This window comes from Marmota marmota, unplaced genomic scaffold (genome assembly GCF_001458135.2).
Source record: "Marmota marmota marmota unplaced genomic scaffold, marMar, whole genome shotgun sequence".
NCBI classification, from domain to species: Eukaryota; Metazoa; Chordata; class Mammalia; order Rodentia; family Sciuridae; genus Marmota; species Marmota marmota.
The window spans coordinates 8,773,503-8,790,134 of record NW_025999983.1 but is presented as its reverse complement, the minus strand read 5'-3'; the positions used below and the strand labels follow the sequence as shown (position 1 = coordinate 8,790,134).

Below are 16,632 nucleotides of genomic sequence, written 5' to 3'. Positions count from 1 at the left end.
TTTTTTTTTTTTTTTTTTTTTAGTTGTAGATGGACACAATAATTATTTATTTATGTGGTGCTGAGGATCAAACCCAGTGTCTCATGCATGCAAGGCAAGCATACTACCACTGAGCCACAGAGAAAAATAGGCATTCTCTGAATTGGATACAAAATTCTATTCATATTCAAGACCAAGTTTAAATGAACTGTGACATTAGCATCCTCTAGATCTTTACAGTTTTTATCTTTTTTTTAATACTTATTTTTTAGTTGTAGGTGGATACAATATCTTTATTTCATTTTTATGTGGTGCTGAGGTTTGAACCCAGTGCCTCATGTGTTCTAGGTGAGCGCTCTACCACTGAGCCCCAGCCCCAGTCCCTACAATTTTTATCTTAATCTTCACTAATTATTTTATCTTAAATAATTGAGATTTTTGGTTGAAATTTGCTTTGATGGTGGAAAACTCATTTTTCCCTATCAGTTTTTGCTTTGCCTATTTGAAGGTTATTAGATGTTTATCATTTTGGAGTTGTGGTATGTTCTGTGTGAATAGGAGTATTTAAAACTGTAGCTCCCTTTATTGTGTCTTAACTTTTGCCTTAAAATGTATCATGTTCAGCTCTCTCAGCTTTCTTTTAATTTCTGTATCATAGCATGTCTTCTTTTTTCTTATTTTCCAACATGATCTTAGGTTTTGTCTCTTGTAAGAACATGTAACTTTTTTTACTTTTTAGTAATCTGGTACTTTTAACTTGCAAGTAAAGGTCTTTAACCATTAATATTTTGTTATTAGTGATATATTTGAACTTCTGCCATCCTTACTGTTTTCATGTATTCTTCCTTTTGTTTCTTTTTTCCTCTTTTCAGAGGGTTGATCTGAGTCTACCACATCTTTCCATTTTTCCCCTCTACAGTGGCTTGGAAGTTGTATACTTTGTTTCTAGTCTAAGATAATCAAGTATAAAGTTAATGAGTATTTTAACTACTTTTCTGAAACTATATTGGCCATAGAGTACTATAGCTCTGATCATTCTTTTGATCATCACATCATTAGTGTTTTTAGTTTTCTATTTTCCCTCCCTAACAGCCACAGCCTTGAGATAAAGCACATGTACTAGAAACTGGCAGCCTGGCTTGAATCCTAGTTCTGCTACCTACCAAATGAATAATGGGCAAAGTATTTGACATCCCTGCACCTCAGCGTTCTTATATGTAAAATGGATGATAAAGGGCCTTTTACATGAGAAGTTTAATACCTTTACAGCTGTGCATGTCAGGTGACAGGTGACTTATGGAAGGGTAGGCTGCTGCTTTCTTTTATCACTGTTGTTACTGTTTCTTGAACAAAGTTTAATTTCACCTACATGTCTAACCACTTCTTTTTTATATTTTCTTCTTCTAAGACTTTCCTTTTATTTCCTTCTACTTAAAGAAGATTTTTTTAGATGCTTTTTTGTTTTCATTTATTCTGTGAGGTCAGCTGGCTTTAAAATTAGCTTTTGTTCTTTAACAAAGGTCTTACTATTTCACTCTTAATGCTTAAGACAGTTTTTCTGGGCATATAATTTTCTTTCTTATATGTCCAGAACATAACTGTATTTTCTCACAGTGTTTGAAGCTATTACTGAGTTGATTTCTGGTTGTCAGTGTTGCTATCGAGATGTCTCTGATCAGCTGAATTGGTATTCCTTTGTAATGACCAGTCTTCTACCTTTGGTTTCTTCTAAACTCTTCTCTGTGTCTTTTTATGTGGTTTTGTTACCAATTGCTGAGAGCTTTTTTGCTCACTTCCAATAAAAATCAGGAAGAAGCGCAGTGCGGCTCCCTTAGTGTGACCAGTTCTAAGCTGTGCATGCTGGCGGCTTTCAGGCCTTCGGTTTCGTATTGGCCCTCGGCGCCTCTCCTGGCAGCAGGAGCTAGCAGGGGCTGGCAGCTCTGCAGAACTCTTAGAGCAGCTGGATCCAGAGCCCCTGGCAGCTTTCCATCACTCTCTGCTGTCCTCAGCTTGGGCTGCTGGCTGCTTTCAATGCCAGCAGCCTTTAGTGCTACCTGCTCAGGCTGCTCTACTCAAGATTGAAACCACAAATAGCCAAAATGTGACCACCTGAAAGAAGTCTTATTAGAACGTACACTGCAGCCCAAGGGGAAGCGGTGCATAGACTGTTCCCATGGGGATGTGGGAAAGGCTGTTTGTGTAGACCAGGAGGCAGGTGCACATACACACAGTGTCCAGTTAGCTGAAGACTCTGCTTAGTCCTGACTAGGGGAGGTGCTCTGCAAGGACCAGACTGGGGACAACTGAAGGGTGGAGTCATCCAGAAAGGCTGCAAGGTGAGGCCGTCTGGGGTGGACCCGTGACCAAAGCAAGATGTCTTGGAGTGACCACAGTTGTCTTATGTAGCTGTGGCTTCCAGTGAGGCATTGGGGGCAGCCATGTGGTTGTCAGAGATGGAATAATAAAAAGTCTCTCTAGGGGAGTGTTGGGCCCTTCTCTTCTGCCTCAGTTTCACTAGAATATGCCCAGTTTTGAACTTCTTTTATACTTATCCTAGTTGGTGTGTATCTGACTTCTTGTATCCATGGATTTTTCATCTCTTCTGGCAGATTCTGTCATGTCTTCAGCTGTCTCTTTTCCATTCTCTCTATTCTGTCCTTTTATAATTCTAATTAGATCTGTCCCCCTTAAAGTGTCTTAATGCTCCTAATTTCTCTTTTATATTTCTGTCTCTGTAAACTTCTCTACTTCAAAAACCTTGATGGACAATTTCTTGAGTTACTCTAAGTAGGTTATTAAGTTTCCTCTTTAAGGGCTAGGGTTGTGGCTCAGCAGTAGAGCACTCGCCTAGCACGAGGGAGGCCCTGGGTTCAATCCTCAGCACCACATAAAAATAAATAAATAAAGGTATTGTGTCAAACTACAACTAAAAAGTAAATATTAAAAAATAGTTTCCTCTTTAATACATGACTCATGTACTGCATTTTATTTCAGTGATTTAGTTTTCTGTTATAAAGTTTTATTTGCTTCTCTCTGGTCATTTTATTTGTTTGTTTATTTAATTTTTATTTATTTGGTACTGGGGATTGAATTCAGGGGCACTGAGCCACATCCCCAGCCCTATTTTGTATTTTATTTAGAGACAGGGTCTCACTGAGTTGCTTAGTGCCTTGCTGAGTTGTTGAGGCTGGCTTTTGATCCTCCTGTCTCAGCCTCCCAGGCCACTGGGATTACAGGTGTGTGCCACCTCCCTGACTTCTCTGGTTGTTTTAGATAGTGTCTTACTTTCTAATTTCTTTAAATACTTTGAATCTAGTTATTTTAAATTCTTTTTATGTTTCTCCTAATATCTGAAGATTTGGGGATCTAAATTTATTGTTTCTACTAATTGTGGTGACTTATTTTGTAATATGTTTCTTTTTATTTTTTTTGCCTGTGAATAGATTTTGTTTGAACCTCATCTGTGGGAATCTTTAGGTCCTAGATTGGGAATGTTTGCATGCAGATAAGATGTGCATTTGCTTTGACCTAAAGCTAAGGGTTTCTTAGATTCTGAGACAAGGTGAGCCTCTGAGCTCTGCTCAGTATGTGACTCAGATTCAATGCCTCCCCCTCACAAGATAGGACCAGAGTGTGGCTACCAATAGAGTGAACAATAGTCTGTTTGCCCAGGACCCAGGGGTTTACTGGGATGTGGGATTTGTGTAATTAACACTGAGACAGTTCTGGGAAAACAGTGATGACTGGTCCACTAGTTCTGATTCCAGTGCTTCTGTCTCTTTTTGTCTTCTAGATGACCTGTCTTTCTCTGTTTGGGTGTTCTTTCCTTGGAGATTTCCCATACTTCCCTGCAAGGCCAACAATTGAAAATTGTTTGCTGTAATTTACCCAGGATCTAGTTATTAGCAGGGTCTGGCCCTCTGAGGATCCTGGAAGTGTAAAATATAGTTTCATTTAAGTTAATGAAAATATCTTTCCATGTCATTCCAGTCTTCCATGACTTAATCATCAGTGCTTCCATAGTATTCTTTTCTCTGTCAACATTTACTGAACTAATATCCATTTTGTACAGATTTTTCCTTTATAAAAATGCTGTGGTGGAAGTTCTTCTACTTAAAACTTTGCATAATCCAAGATTATTTCCCTATGATAAAACTCTCAAAGTAGAATTGATAAACTAGAAGGTTTATAGCATTTTAATTCTTTTTAATTACATCACCAGATTACCCTTTTATTTCTCCACACCCTGTGTGACACTGAGTATTATCATTTCTTTCAATCCTTGTCACTTTGATAAATGAAATTCATTCTCTCTTATAATTAAGGCACCTGACTTTTGATCCTAGTGAGCCCCATATATGGCACAACAGTTTTTTTGGAGTTGGGGGATACTGGGTGTTGAACTCAGGGGCACTTAACCACTGGCACACATCCCCAGTCCTTTTTTTGTATTTTATTTAGAGACAGGGTCTCACTGAGTTGCTTAGGATCTCACTAAGTTGTTGAGGATGGCTTTGAACTCGTGATCCTCCTGTCTCAGCCTGCTGAGCCATTGGGATTACATGCATGGGCCACTGTGCCTGGCTGGCATAACAGTATTTTAATATCTAAGTTCAGGTGTAGATTCACTCTGAGAAGTATCTAGCTCCCACTCTCTTTCTAGTGAGTAATCAAGCTGTTTGTCTTGTAATCTCCGTTTCTTCCTTTCTCAGTACAGATAATTAGATGTTTGTGCTCTTAGAACTGACTTGAAATCTGACACGAAAAATAAAAAGGGAGTAACTTTTCTGAAAATGTACCTCTCTGTGGCTTTGTGAACATGGCAGTGGACCAATGGCCTTCTCCCTTAGATTCTTTTACCTATACTACCCTTCCGAGAGGCCCAGGCTCTGAATGGTTGATATAGATTTAGTCTGTGTTTATTTATTTAACACAATTCCTTTACTTTTATGTGGTGCTGAGGATCGAACCCGGGTCCCGCCCGTGCTAGGTGAGCGCTCCACTGCTGAGCCACAATCCCAGCCCTAATCTGTGTTTATTATTCCCTTTTCTTTAAAAAGCTGTTGGAGGTGATGTGCCATACTCACTACCTTATTGAACACTGAGTAAACAGGGTTCTGGTGGGATTTTCAGATGGTGTAAGGAGTAGAGTAAAACATACTCTCTGTTTAGGAGTTTGTGTTTTAGTAGGATAATTAAATGGAAAAACAGCTCTACCACAAGCAGAGAAGACCCTTGCCATGTAGTCTGCACATGTGCTCAGGGCGTCTGTATGACGTATCTGAAGCAGCAGGTGGGGTTCTGAATAAGGCAGAACTTGTTGAGGACTGCAAGCCAATAGGAAAAGGGATTTGATGTCCCTCAATTATAGTAAGAATGTATCTTTGAGTACTCCTGGCTATAACCCTCTCTATGTATATTACATTATCTGACTAGCACGTTTTGAGAAGAGGTAGAAAATGATGGTACAATAAGCATGCAGAGTCATTATTTCCTTATGTTTGTAAGTACCCCATGACAAGTGATTGCTGAGAGAATCCCTGCCTTAAAACGTAAGCATTGAAGGCAAATTTGAACCAGCTCCTAGGCAGCTATTAAAACTGATTAGGAACTAGATAGAACTGCCTTGGGCTCAATGGATATTTGTGGGTTCTGGAAAGTTCCCCCAAAGAAAGGGGTGACTAACTAGAGGCAGGTTATTGTAATTATTTAAAAAGAAATGCAGAGTTCAGGACTTTTTGCAGTCTGTGGGGAGAGGGGGCAGCAGAGGGAGGCCTGAAGACTACCATTCCTTTTCCCAGCAGCAAACTGTGAAGTCAGCCAGCCATCCACACCTGCAGTAGGTAGCTAAAACAGCAGTCACTGTCCCTAAAAATAAACTGGGTTGTGTTTAATTCACATCACCCAAACAAGAAAACAATTTTTTCCAGTTTCTTTTTGTCAGCCCCCTAACAAGTCTGTAGTCAAATGTTTAAACTTTAGGGCATTAGAGTATTATATTCAAGGTTTTCTACTGTGGATTTTTTCCTGCTTTAAATTTATCTGACAACATTTTATATTTCCCCCGTAATCTATTGTACAACTTTTACTTTTCATCTCCGTCTTTTAACAAATGTCTTAAACTTTTATTCTTTAGAACAAAATAGGACCTTATTCTGAATTTTTCTCATATTTCCAATATTATGGTTCATGTATTTTTTTTGAAGATATCTTCTTGAGAACTAAAATAGCATCTTTGATGTGCAATTGGGATAATTTAGATTGGAAAGAGTATTCAGTATGTAGGCTATACTAATTTAAAAAAAATCTTTTTTTTTTTTTTAAATAATTAGGAGCTTTCTAAAATTCCCAGAGGAATAATGCCTAGAATATTTCACAGCTTGTTAAACTTGCTTATGAAAACATTCTTAAATACAAAAGCTTATTTACTCTGAGATATTCATGTAGGATAGGTCCTGAAGGGTGAAGCAAGCATCCATAACTGCCACTCAGGTGGAGAAAGAGGAGTATAGCCGCCTCCCTAGCAGAACTTGTGTGCCCCGCCCTGTCACTTCCCTCACCCCTGCACCACCCAAGACTGTTCTGCTCTTTGTAATATTTTCCTTGCTTTAAAAAATGTAGTTATACTACCTGTGATTTCAGTCTTAATTGATAAAATTACTTTGGCCTGTTTTTGAAGTTCATATATAAATGGATTTACATTATAGGCACATATTTTTAAGAGTCTTTTGCTCAACATTATATTTAGGAAATTCACCAGTTTTACTCTACATAGTGTTCTTTGATGTTGGTATATAAAATTCTGTTGTTTGACTATACAACACTGGGGACCTTTGTGGTGTTTTCAGTTTTTGGCTAATGTGAATGATGCTGCAGTGGATAGTTTGTATGCGGGACTTATGAGGAATAAGTCTGGTGCACATCCCAGGTGTGGAATTGCTATTTGCAGTGTGTTCACATCTTCAGTATTATTAGTTGATATCAAAAATTTCCAGAGTGGTTGCATTCTTACAGCTTGTAATGAATATCAAAGATTATATCCAAATTATATAAGTGGAAAATATCTTCCCCGATTTATTTTTATCTCTGATCTCTAATATTAACTCATGACTTAAATAATAAACCAAAAACACATTTTATTACCTTCCATAGTAAATGGTATGCATGTTGGTGAAAAGTAGAAACCAGATAACACAAAATAAACTAGTGAAAGTATCTCAAGTTAAAAAGCAGAGTACTTATTTTGTTGAGAGACCAGAGAGCCAGAGAACAAATGCAGTACAGGGTTCTTTTGAAGAATAGATATTCGGTTAAGATTTGTTGGTTGATTAACCCAACGTTACCCATGTTACCTGTAGGATTTTTCTTTTCTCTGCCACTCTGTCTCCAAGTTGTACTTTTCCAAACTCCAGAGCTCTTGATTTGTCCATTGGTTCTGGGCAGCATGGGGGGTGAAGAGTGGGAGGCACCTTGGAGTACTACTGACTGCCCCTCCCAGGGCACTGATTCAGTCAGGCACATGCATTGTTTGGTTTAAGACTGTGATCTCCTAAAAGCAGGAATGGATTTTTCAGTGACTTGTAGAAATGTTCTGCAAATAAGCTATAATTACTGGAAGCAGGTTTGGGCCAGAACACCGTTCCAGTGACGAGCCTCCAGGCTTTCTCCTGGGCCTGTGTTGCCATGTTCAGAGTGGAACACAGAAGGACAAACTGAGGAAGATTTACTTTCGGTCTGTATTGAATGGCTTAATATGAATAGTTGCTTTTAAAAACTATCTGATTTTTTTTAATTGAGGTGAAAATATTTATCTTTGAATTTACTTTTTGTGCTATTTTAAGTGCATAAGTCAGTGCACTGTACATTCTCATTGGTTTTCAACTGTTCATTTCCAGAACTGTCTTCATCTTGTGAAACTAAACCTAAACACCCTGTAAACACTGACTGTCCATTCTCTCCTTCCCTCACCCGGGAATCCACCCTTTCACCAGTGAGATTCATTCTTTTTTTTTTTTTTTTTTTTTTTGTTTTTCTTTTTGATAATGGGGATTGAACTTAGGGGCACTAGAACACTAAGCCATACCCCCAGCCCTATTTTGTATTTTATTTAGAGACAGGGTCTCACTGAGTTGCCATTGCTGAGGCTGGCTTTGAACTCATAATCCTCCCGATCCTCTCCTCTCAGCCTCTGGAGCTGCTGGGATTATAGGCATGTGCCACAGTGACAGGCAAGAATTATTCTTTATGAATCTGCCAACTTTCAGTCCCTCGTGGAAGTGGAAGTGGACAGTATTTGTGTTTTTGTGCCTGGCATACATATTTCGTTTAGAGTAGTATCCTCAAGGTTTATTTACTTTGTAGCATGTGTCAGAGTTTCCCTTCATTTTAAGGCTAAATAATATTCCCTTGCGTTGCATTATATTTTACACACTGTATTTTGTTTATCCCTTATCTGTCTGGGGACACTTGGATTGTTTCCACTTTTTGACTCTTCTGAGTCATGGTGCTGTGAACATGGGTGTACAGATATCTGTTCCAAGTTTCTGCTTTCAATTGGTTGGTTGCTTTTAAATTTTTTTGTATCAACCCCCTTACTAGTGTAAACAATCTTAATTATACCCCAGAAATTATTTAATCATTTACTGCCCTTGTTTTTTCAGTAGAAAATAAGGCAAGAAAAAACGAAGAGGGCTGGCTGGGGTTGTGGCTCAGCGGTAGAGCACTCGCCTAGCACATGTGGGGCCTTCAGTTCGATCCTCAGCACCACATAAAATATATATATAAAAAGGAAGCAAAGTGTTCGACATCACTCCTTTGCATTAGTGGCAGCACTAAAGTTGGCTGCAACCTTTCAGTAATGAGGATGTTATGACTGTGACTTTTTTGTTAGTTTTTTTTGTATACATTATCTCCTTTGAGTCATAAAAAGATAGCATTTTATTTTTTCTTGAAATAGCTGCTACGTTTGTCTAGCACAAATGGTGCTTTATAATTTTAAGATATTTTAAAAGTTTGGTTAGAAATCATAATATATGTAAAATGAAACACTTTGAGCTTTTACTAATGATGATTTTTTTTTTTTGTACCAACGATTGAACCCAGGTGTACTTTAACCATTGAGCCACATCCCCAGTCCTTTTTTGTATTTTTATTTAGAGACCAGGGAATCTCGCTAAGTTGCTGAGGGGCTTGATAAGTAGCTGAGATTGGCTTTGAACTTGCGATCTTCCTGCCTCAGCCTCCAGAGCCTCTGGGATTATGGGCGTGTGCCAACACGCCCTGTACTACTATAGGGATTTATTCCATGTATCTTAATATAATTATTTAAGATTTTACATGAAGAAAGTTAGATATCAGTGGTTTTCAAACGTTTTGGTAACAGGGCCCCTTTATAGTTACAAAAGTTATTGAATCCTTCAAAAAGCTCCTGTATATGGTTATCTGTTGATATCTACCATATTAGATATTAAAACAAAATTTTAAAATTTACTAATTCATTTAAAAATAACACATTAAGTGTTATGTAACTATTTTGATGAAAAGTCACTATTTTCTAAAATATAAAAATTATTTGAGTATTATTTTACATTTGGGAGTTATTTCTAATGTCTGACTTAAAGATGGCTGGATCCTCATATTTGCTTCTGCATTTAATCTGTTGTAATATGTTGTTTTTGTTTTGTGAAGAAAATCCAATTTTGCAGATATATAATAGAAAAAGGAAGGAGTATTTTAATAGTTTTTAGATAATCATGGAATATTTTTCTTTGATATTAGACCCAAACTCAACAAGTTATAGTTTCTTAAAGTTTAGTTACAATATAGATTTTGAAATATATCAATGAAGTTTTCATACTTGGTAATATTAAAATCCACTTGTTTCTTGTGCTTTCAATGAATCTTTTACTCAGGTGCAATTTTTATCACCATCACTGGTCATTTAGAATATATTGGTTTACCAAGGATGTAACTCTTCCAAATATTGACATGGCATATTCCATTTTGTGTTGCTATAAGGAAATACCCGAGAGTGAGTACTTTATAAAATAAAGAGGTTTATTTAGCTCACTGTTTTGTAAGCCAAAAGTCCAAGATTGTGTAGACCCATCTGGTTGGCCTCTGATGAAGGCTGCTGGCTGCATCATAACGTGGCATCTGGGATCACATAGCAGAAGTGTGTGTGAGAGATCTCATGGTAAGAGAAAGTGAGGCAAGAGAAAGTGGGGAGGGGCCAAGCTTTCTCCTTTACAGCAAGCAGCCTATTCTCAAAAGGAGCTTAACCACTCCTGGGAATCTAACCCACTGCGGGAGACCCGCGTGAATTTCTCTGCAAGGGTGATTATGACCCAGTCACTTCCCACTAGGTACCACCTCCTAGCGATCTTACCATCTCTCTGGACTGCCACACTGGGAACCAGCTTCCAGCACATGAATCTTTGGGGGACAAGCCATATTCAAACCACAGGAGCACACAAGGAAATAAGAAATGCAGAAGAAAAAATTCACATTTATTAGTATCACCCCCAATTGGGTGAGGAAGGTCTTTAAGTTTGGGGGCTCTGTCAATAGTGACAGGTACTATTTTTTCAAAAATTATGATTTTGGTTTGAAAGCTTTCCTTTTCTTTTTTAAAAATATTTTTAGTTACAGATGGAACAATACCTTTATTTTGTTTATTTAGTTTTATGTGGTGCTGGGGATAGAACCCAGGGACTCACACATGCTAGGCAAGTGCTCTACCACTGAGCCAAAACCCTGGCCTCAAAAGCTTAGTTTTTATGTGGCAACAAATCTTGTTATCTGTTTTCCTTAAGGTGATAGGTTCACTTTGTTCGTATTCAAGAAAATATCTGTCAAATACTGAAGCCAGAATAATTATAATTATATATTGATAAGTAGCTGAGATTGAGTTATATTATATAACTATAATTCTCATTCAGTCTCTTTAGTAAATCTGAGTACCGTGAAAAAAAAATGCATATTGCAGCTTAAACTATTGCAAAGGTGCTTTTCCTTCAGATTACCAAGTACTTCAGTGCTTTATGTGCACGTATTATTTTAGAATAAAGAATATTAAAAAACCATGAACTCAAGGGTCAGTATTTAATCATAATATTTTTTACTGCTTCCAGGTGTGGGGGCAGGTAAATGTAATTCCCAGTTTACAGGAGGCTGAGGCAGGAGGATCCAGGAGTTAGAGACCAGGCTGGGCAACTTAGTGAGATCTTGTCTCAAAAAATCCAAAACAAACAAAAACAAAACAAAAATGTTTTCATTGATTGAGAACATTGGGAAGTGAAGCTAGCTTTAAAAAGAAAAAGAAACATGGACTGCTGGTACCCCTCTCCCTTGATTTGTGTTAGAGGGAGCAGTTTGACCTTTGTTGTTTTGTAACATCAATTCAAATATCAACATAGGGAAAAGACAAAGAATGTCCTAATATTATTATGAAATTTTCAGGATCTTGCTAGGACTTGGTCCCCTAGGCCAGTGATCTCAGAGCTGGTTCTCTGACAAGCAGATTTCACATCTCCTGAGAACTTGTTAGAAATGCAGACACCTGGGCTTTGCCCAAGCCCTTCAGTGTCTGGGGAAATTTAATGCTGCATTTTAGAAAGGTCATCTGAGGGCAAAGTGGAATGGGGACAGGTGGGGAAATTAGCGACAGTCTTGCAGCCTCTGCAGAGGGTGTGATGAGAACCTGCCCTTCAGGCTGCTAGAAGGAAGGAATGTAGGATGGATTTCTAGAGGTAGATTCTCTAGGGCTTATTGCTAGTTGACAACTTAAAATCGGAGAGAACAGCTGTGGTTTGCTCTGAGACTTACTGGCAGTTGGAATAACTTGCATGAGCATTTTAGTGTCTTTTTTGAGAGGCTTCCTTAAACAATGACCAGGATCTCTGAAGGGGTAAAGTCTTCAGGGTCCAGAGTTTTAGAAATAACTGTGTATTGTGAAAGAAGGGAGGTAATGTTTTCATTCACATATGCCCAGCCATGGATAGACTTTCTACAATGGTATGTGGTATGATAGTCAGACCCCTGATGTTGTATGTTGAAGTTCAGTAAGTAGCTTCATCTAGTAGATGTGAGGGTAAAGATGGGCGTCCATTTTCAATTATTGTAATTACTCTCTTAGAACTTTTATTCTTCAGTATTTTAAAGTTCTTTTATATCCTTTTTTGTTTTACAGATTTGTAAGACTCCAGAGCCCTCAAGACGTGATTAATCTGATGGTTCCTGAAACAAGTGGAAAAACAAAAATTCTAAGTGCCAGTTGAAGAGTGTGTCTGTGTATATTTAAAACCTCTCTGTGCACACATTTACACGAGAAGACAGGCTCATTCTTGTGCACATTCAAGAGTTTTACAACTGATGAAAATTAATTTAAGAATCAGATGGAGCAACTTGACACCACTGGGCTCAGGAGCCCGGGGAGAAACACACATCATTAATGGCCAATTTTCCATATGGTCTTCACGGGTAAAGAAAGTTTGCAAAAAGAAGAAAAAAAAAATTGCACAGATTAATACTCAAAAATACCTCTCCAGTTTAAAGAAGAAACTAAGTGAGAAGGTAACTAATGGAGAAGAATTCAAACCCTGCAGATGGAATTATGCAGCATTTTCTGTACTTTATTTTTTATTGGATTTGGTAATTTGAACAGACTTTAAAATTCTGGACCGAAAAGTAACTTTGTGGTTGTGGCTAGAGGAAAGCAAATTCAGTGTAATGAGACAAGTCTAACAATGAACAGAGATTCCCTTTGCCTTTTTTAGTTAATTATATTGAGGAATTTTAATTTATTATTTCCCTTTACCTTTTCTGTATCTATAGGATAGTATCTTAAAATAGCAATTGAAACCAATAATTATCAAATAAATATCCAGGAAAACCCAAGCAAAGCTTCCTTTTCCTTGGACTAAAGGTGTGGAGACAGGCTCTGGATGTGAATAGGAAAGCAGCCCCTCTGCAAGGCGCAGGGACTAGGACGTTGTGTGGTGCTGGGGACTTGAGACTGTCCTGGGCATGTGCTTTGAGGGACTACCCTGTTGAAACTAAGAAGACTTGCATATGAGGGAAGATTATTCAATGTATTTAATTCTGACATTAATTGTTTTTTCATTAAAATGGAAAAATATGTGATCTTCAGGAGCAGAAAAGGGAAGAAGTAACGAGGAAGTGGGGAAGGAGTCCAATGAAAGAAGCAAAATCCTGCAGTGTGACTCTGCTTTGTCAGCAAGAGGAATTAGTACTCACACAAAGCAAATACTGGGTCCACTTTAATAGCTTTAGGCCCTGACTCTGCTGAAGGAAGGGGCTTACTTTTCAGCCTCTATGGCACTGAGGGGGGCGCCGGCTGGTGGAGGAGTTGTTCTAGGGAGCCCTGCGTTCCTCAGGGACACAGGGCCCAGCTTTGCAGTAGGAAGTTTCTGGTTCTGAACATCGGGGAAAAGAGTGATTTTCTTCCTAAAATTTGGACTGCTGTCTGCACAAATTCTGGTCTGCTTTGCACGATTTGTGTGCCTTTTTTTCCCTTTATGCAATCTTTTTCAGCTTTAGCAGCAGAAATTTGTCTAGTTTGGAAAACATGCCAGAGGGTGGCTTCAGAAGGAAGATGATCCTGTATGGTCTGTCACTGCATCTGAACTTTTGAGTAGAAATAGAAAATACCAGCTAGAGGGATTCTTAAAGCCTTAAGTTACTTGAAATCTATGTATTTGCAACCCTTTGTCTCTGGAATCACATTACACAAAACTGGAATCTCAGGCTGAACGAGAATAACCAAGTTGAGTAAAAAAGAAGAAAACTCTTTTGTTTCTTGATCACCACTTATTAACAATGCTCTTTCTCCAAAGGATCAGTGTGTTCTTCCTCTAAGGACTTAAAAATAAAAATGGACCCCATGTTTTTTTAGGCATAACCTTTTCTTAGCAGACTGCCTGCCATCATCTTTTATAGAGGAATTTTTTCACTATGCATTTGGTGGATCTTTATAACATACTGACCTTCTAATTAGCTCCAGGTCAGTCTTAAAGGGGGAAAAAAGCAACACAAACCAATCATAAAAATAAAATAAATAAACCAATGAAAGAATTTGGTTTAAAATTTCCACCATTAAGTAAGCATTACTTTTTAAGTAAAACAATTCATTGAAAAAAGTATGTATGCAGCGGTGGAACATGGACCTGTGCTTTGCAGTGACTCCAACATCCTCTGTTTATCCTGGAAGGGGCGTGTCCCCAAGAGTGAGAAGGAGAAGCCCGTGTGCAGGAGGCGCTACTATGAGGAAGGCTGGCTGGCCACTGGCAATGGGCGAGGTGTGGTGGGCGTGACTTTCACCTCCAGCCACTGCCGCAGGGACAGGAGTACTCCACAGAGGATAAACTTCAACTTGCGGGGCCACAATAGTGAGGTGAGCTGTGGTTTTGTTTTGCTTTTTGCCTGGTTACTTCCAGTAGTCTTTCGAGTCCCCCAGACTTGAAAGTTCCTTTGCTTCAGTTTTGTAGCTTCCAGTGAGATTTCACACCATGAAATTGGTTTCCTGTGTTCCAGTTTGAAGGTACCAAGGTGGACTCAGTTCACAGTGGCCTGTGTCTTCCCTTGTGGGTCACTTATCCCTAAAGAAGATCACTTCTTGATCTCCTCTATGTGTCTTGAGAGTGGTTGCTGCTTGTCTGAAAGTGTTCAGGCATTTGGATGATGCCCCGTGGGTGTGTTGGATAGATGATTCTGTTCTATCTCTTATGTTCCTTTTCATGACCTAGACAGAATTGCTTTCTGCCACGACCCTGTGCAAAACTGACAGTGTGAAAATAAAAATGGTGCTGCTTTTATATTGTACAGTTAACTCCTGCATCTCTCTGGTGATGGTTTAACACCTGACTTTATTTCATATGCTTGGAGGTGACAGAAGTTATTACTGGACAAGAGCCATAGTTTTCACCTCTTGGGTCTTTTATATTGAGGTTATTATGCTGTGTATTTGTATATATAGCTTTCCCTGGTATTCTGAAGCACAGGGACATTATCTGTGAAATTTATTCAACCAACATTTACTGAGTGCTTAAGTTTCAGGCACCATGTTTAAAAGAACACCATGTCCGATGTTTCCTTGCAATGTGTACTTGCACAGCTCCTTGACAGTGTTCCTGCTTCACAGTCACTAATTTATTTGGGTGTTTTCTTATGAGGAATCCATAACAATTTCAGGAGCAAGAATATTTTCAAAGTATATATCCAGGCTGCTTAACAAAATACCATTGACTGGGTGACTTATAAACAGTGTAAATTTATTTCTCATAGTTCCAGAAGTTGGAAGTTGGAGATGAGGGTGTGAGCACAGTAGGTGGGGGCCCTCTTCTGTGTTGCACAATAATAGTTCCTTTTTTTTTTTTTTTTTTAAAGAGGGGGAGAGAGAGAGAAAGAGAGAGAGAAAGAGAGAATTTTTTAGTGTTTATTTTTTTTTAGTTTTCGGCAGACACAACATCTTTCTTTGTATGTGGTGCTAAGATTGAACCCGGGCCGCACGCATGCCAGGCAAGCACGCTACCGCTTGAGCCACATCCCCAGCCCTAATAGTTCCTTTTTGATAAAAGACTGGTAGGGATGTTTCTGGGGCCTCTTAGGAGAGCACCAGTCTTTTTCATGAGGATTCTGCCCTCATGACCTAATCATTTCCTAAACCTACCTCCTAATTACTTGGGGGCTAGGATTTAACATATAAATTGAGGTTGGGGGTACAAACATTAAGACTGTAGTAATATAACATACAATAAAGTGCAATAATCTTAAGTGTATATCTCAATAATTATATGTTCAGTTACCCAACTAGATCAAGATACAGAACATTTCCAGCACTTGTTACAGGTACCTGATGGTCAGTCCCAGACTTTACACTATAACAAAATACCTTAGAGTGGGTAATTTATAAATAATAGATTAGTGCTTATAGTTCTCAAGGTTGGAAAATCCTAGATCAAGGATCCAGGAGGTTTACCAAGTGTGTCTAATGAGGGCTGACTCTCAGTTTCATAGATAGCACCTTATTTCTGTGTCCTCTGGACATAGTTCCAGGGTGGAAAGCATCTTCAAGCCTCTTTCACAGGGGCACTAACTTCATTCTTTTTTTTTTTTTATTGGTTGTTCAAAACGTTACAAAGCTCTTGACATATCATATTTCATACATTAGATTCAAGTGGGTTATGAACTCCCATTTTTACCCCAAATACAGATTGCAGAATCACATTGGTTACACATCCACATTTTTACATAATGCCATATTAGTAACTGTTGTATTCTGCTACCTTTCCTATCCTCTACTATCCCCCTCCCGTCCCCTCCCATCTTCTCTCTCTACCCCATTTTCTGTAATTTAATTCTCTCCCTTGTTTTTTTTTCCCCTTTCCCCTCACAACCTCTTTTATGTAATTTTGTATAACAATGAGGGTCTCCTTCCATTTCCATGCAGTTTCCCTTCTCTCTCTTTCCCTCCCACCTCATGTCTCTGTTTAATGTTAATCTTTTCCTCCTGCTCTTCCTCCCTGCTCTGTTCTTAGTTGCTCTCATTATATCAAAGAAGACATTTGGCATTTGTTTTTTAGGGATTGGCTAGCTTCACTTAGCATAATCTGCTCTAGTGCCATCCATTTCCCT

At 38.5% G+C, this 16,632-nt stretch overlaps 1 protein-coding gene across 3 annotated transcripts in view; it reads left to right on the top strand.

The window, feature by feature from the left end:
- The window catches only part of Tulp4 (TUB like protein 4), a 200,339-nt gene that overhangs the window by 16,175 nt on the left and 167,532 nt on the right, over window positions 1-16,632 (top strand). For all 3 annotated transcript variants that reach the window (XM_048805898.1, XM_048805899.1, XM_048805900.1), the window contains exon 2: window positions 12,170-14,392. In XM_048805898.1, the coding sequence (XP_048661855.1) occupies window positions 14,141-14,392 (252 nt within the window). In that variant the 5' untranslated portion in view covers window positions 12,170-14,140. The remainder of the gene's footprint in view (window positions 1-12,169; window positions 14,393-16,632) is intronic.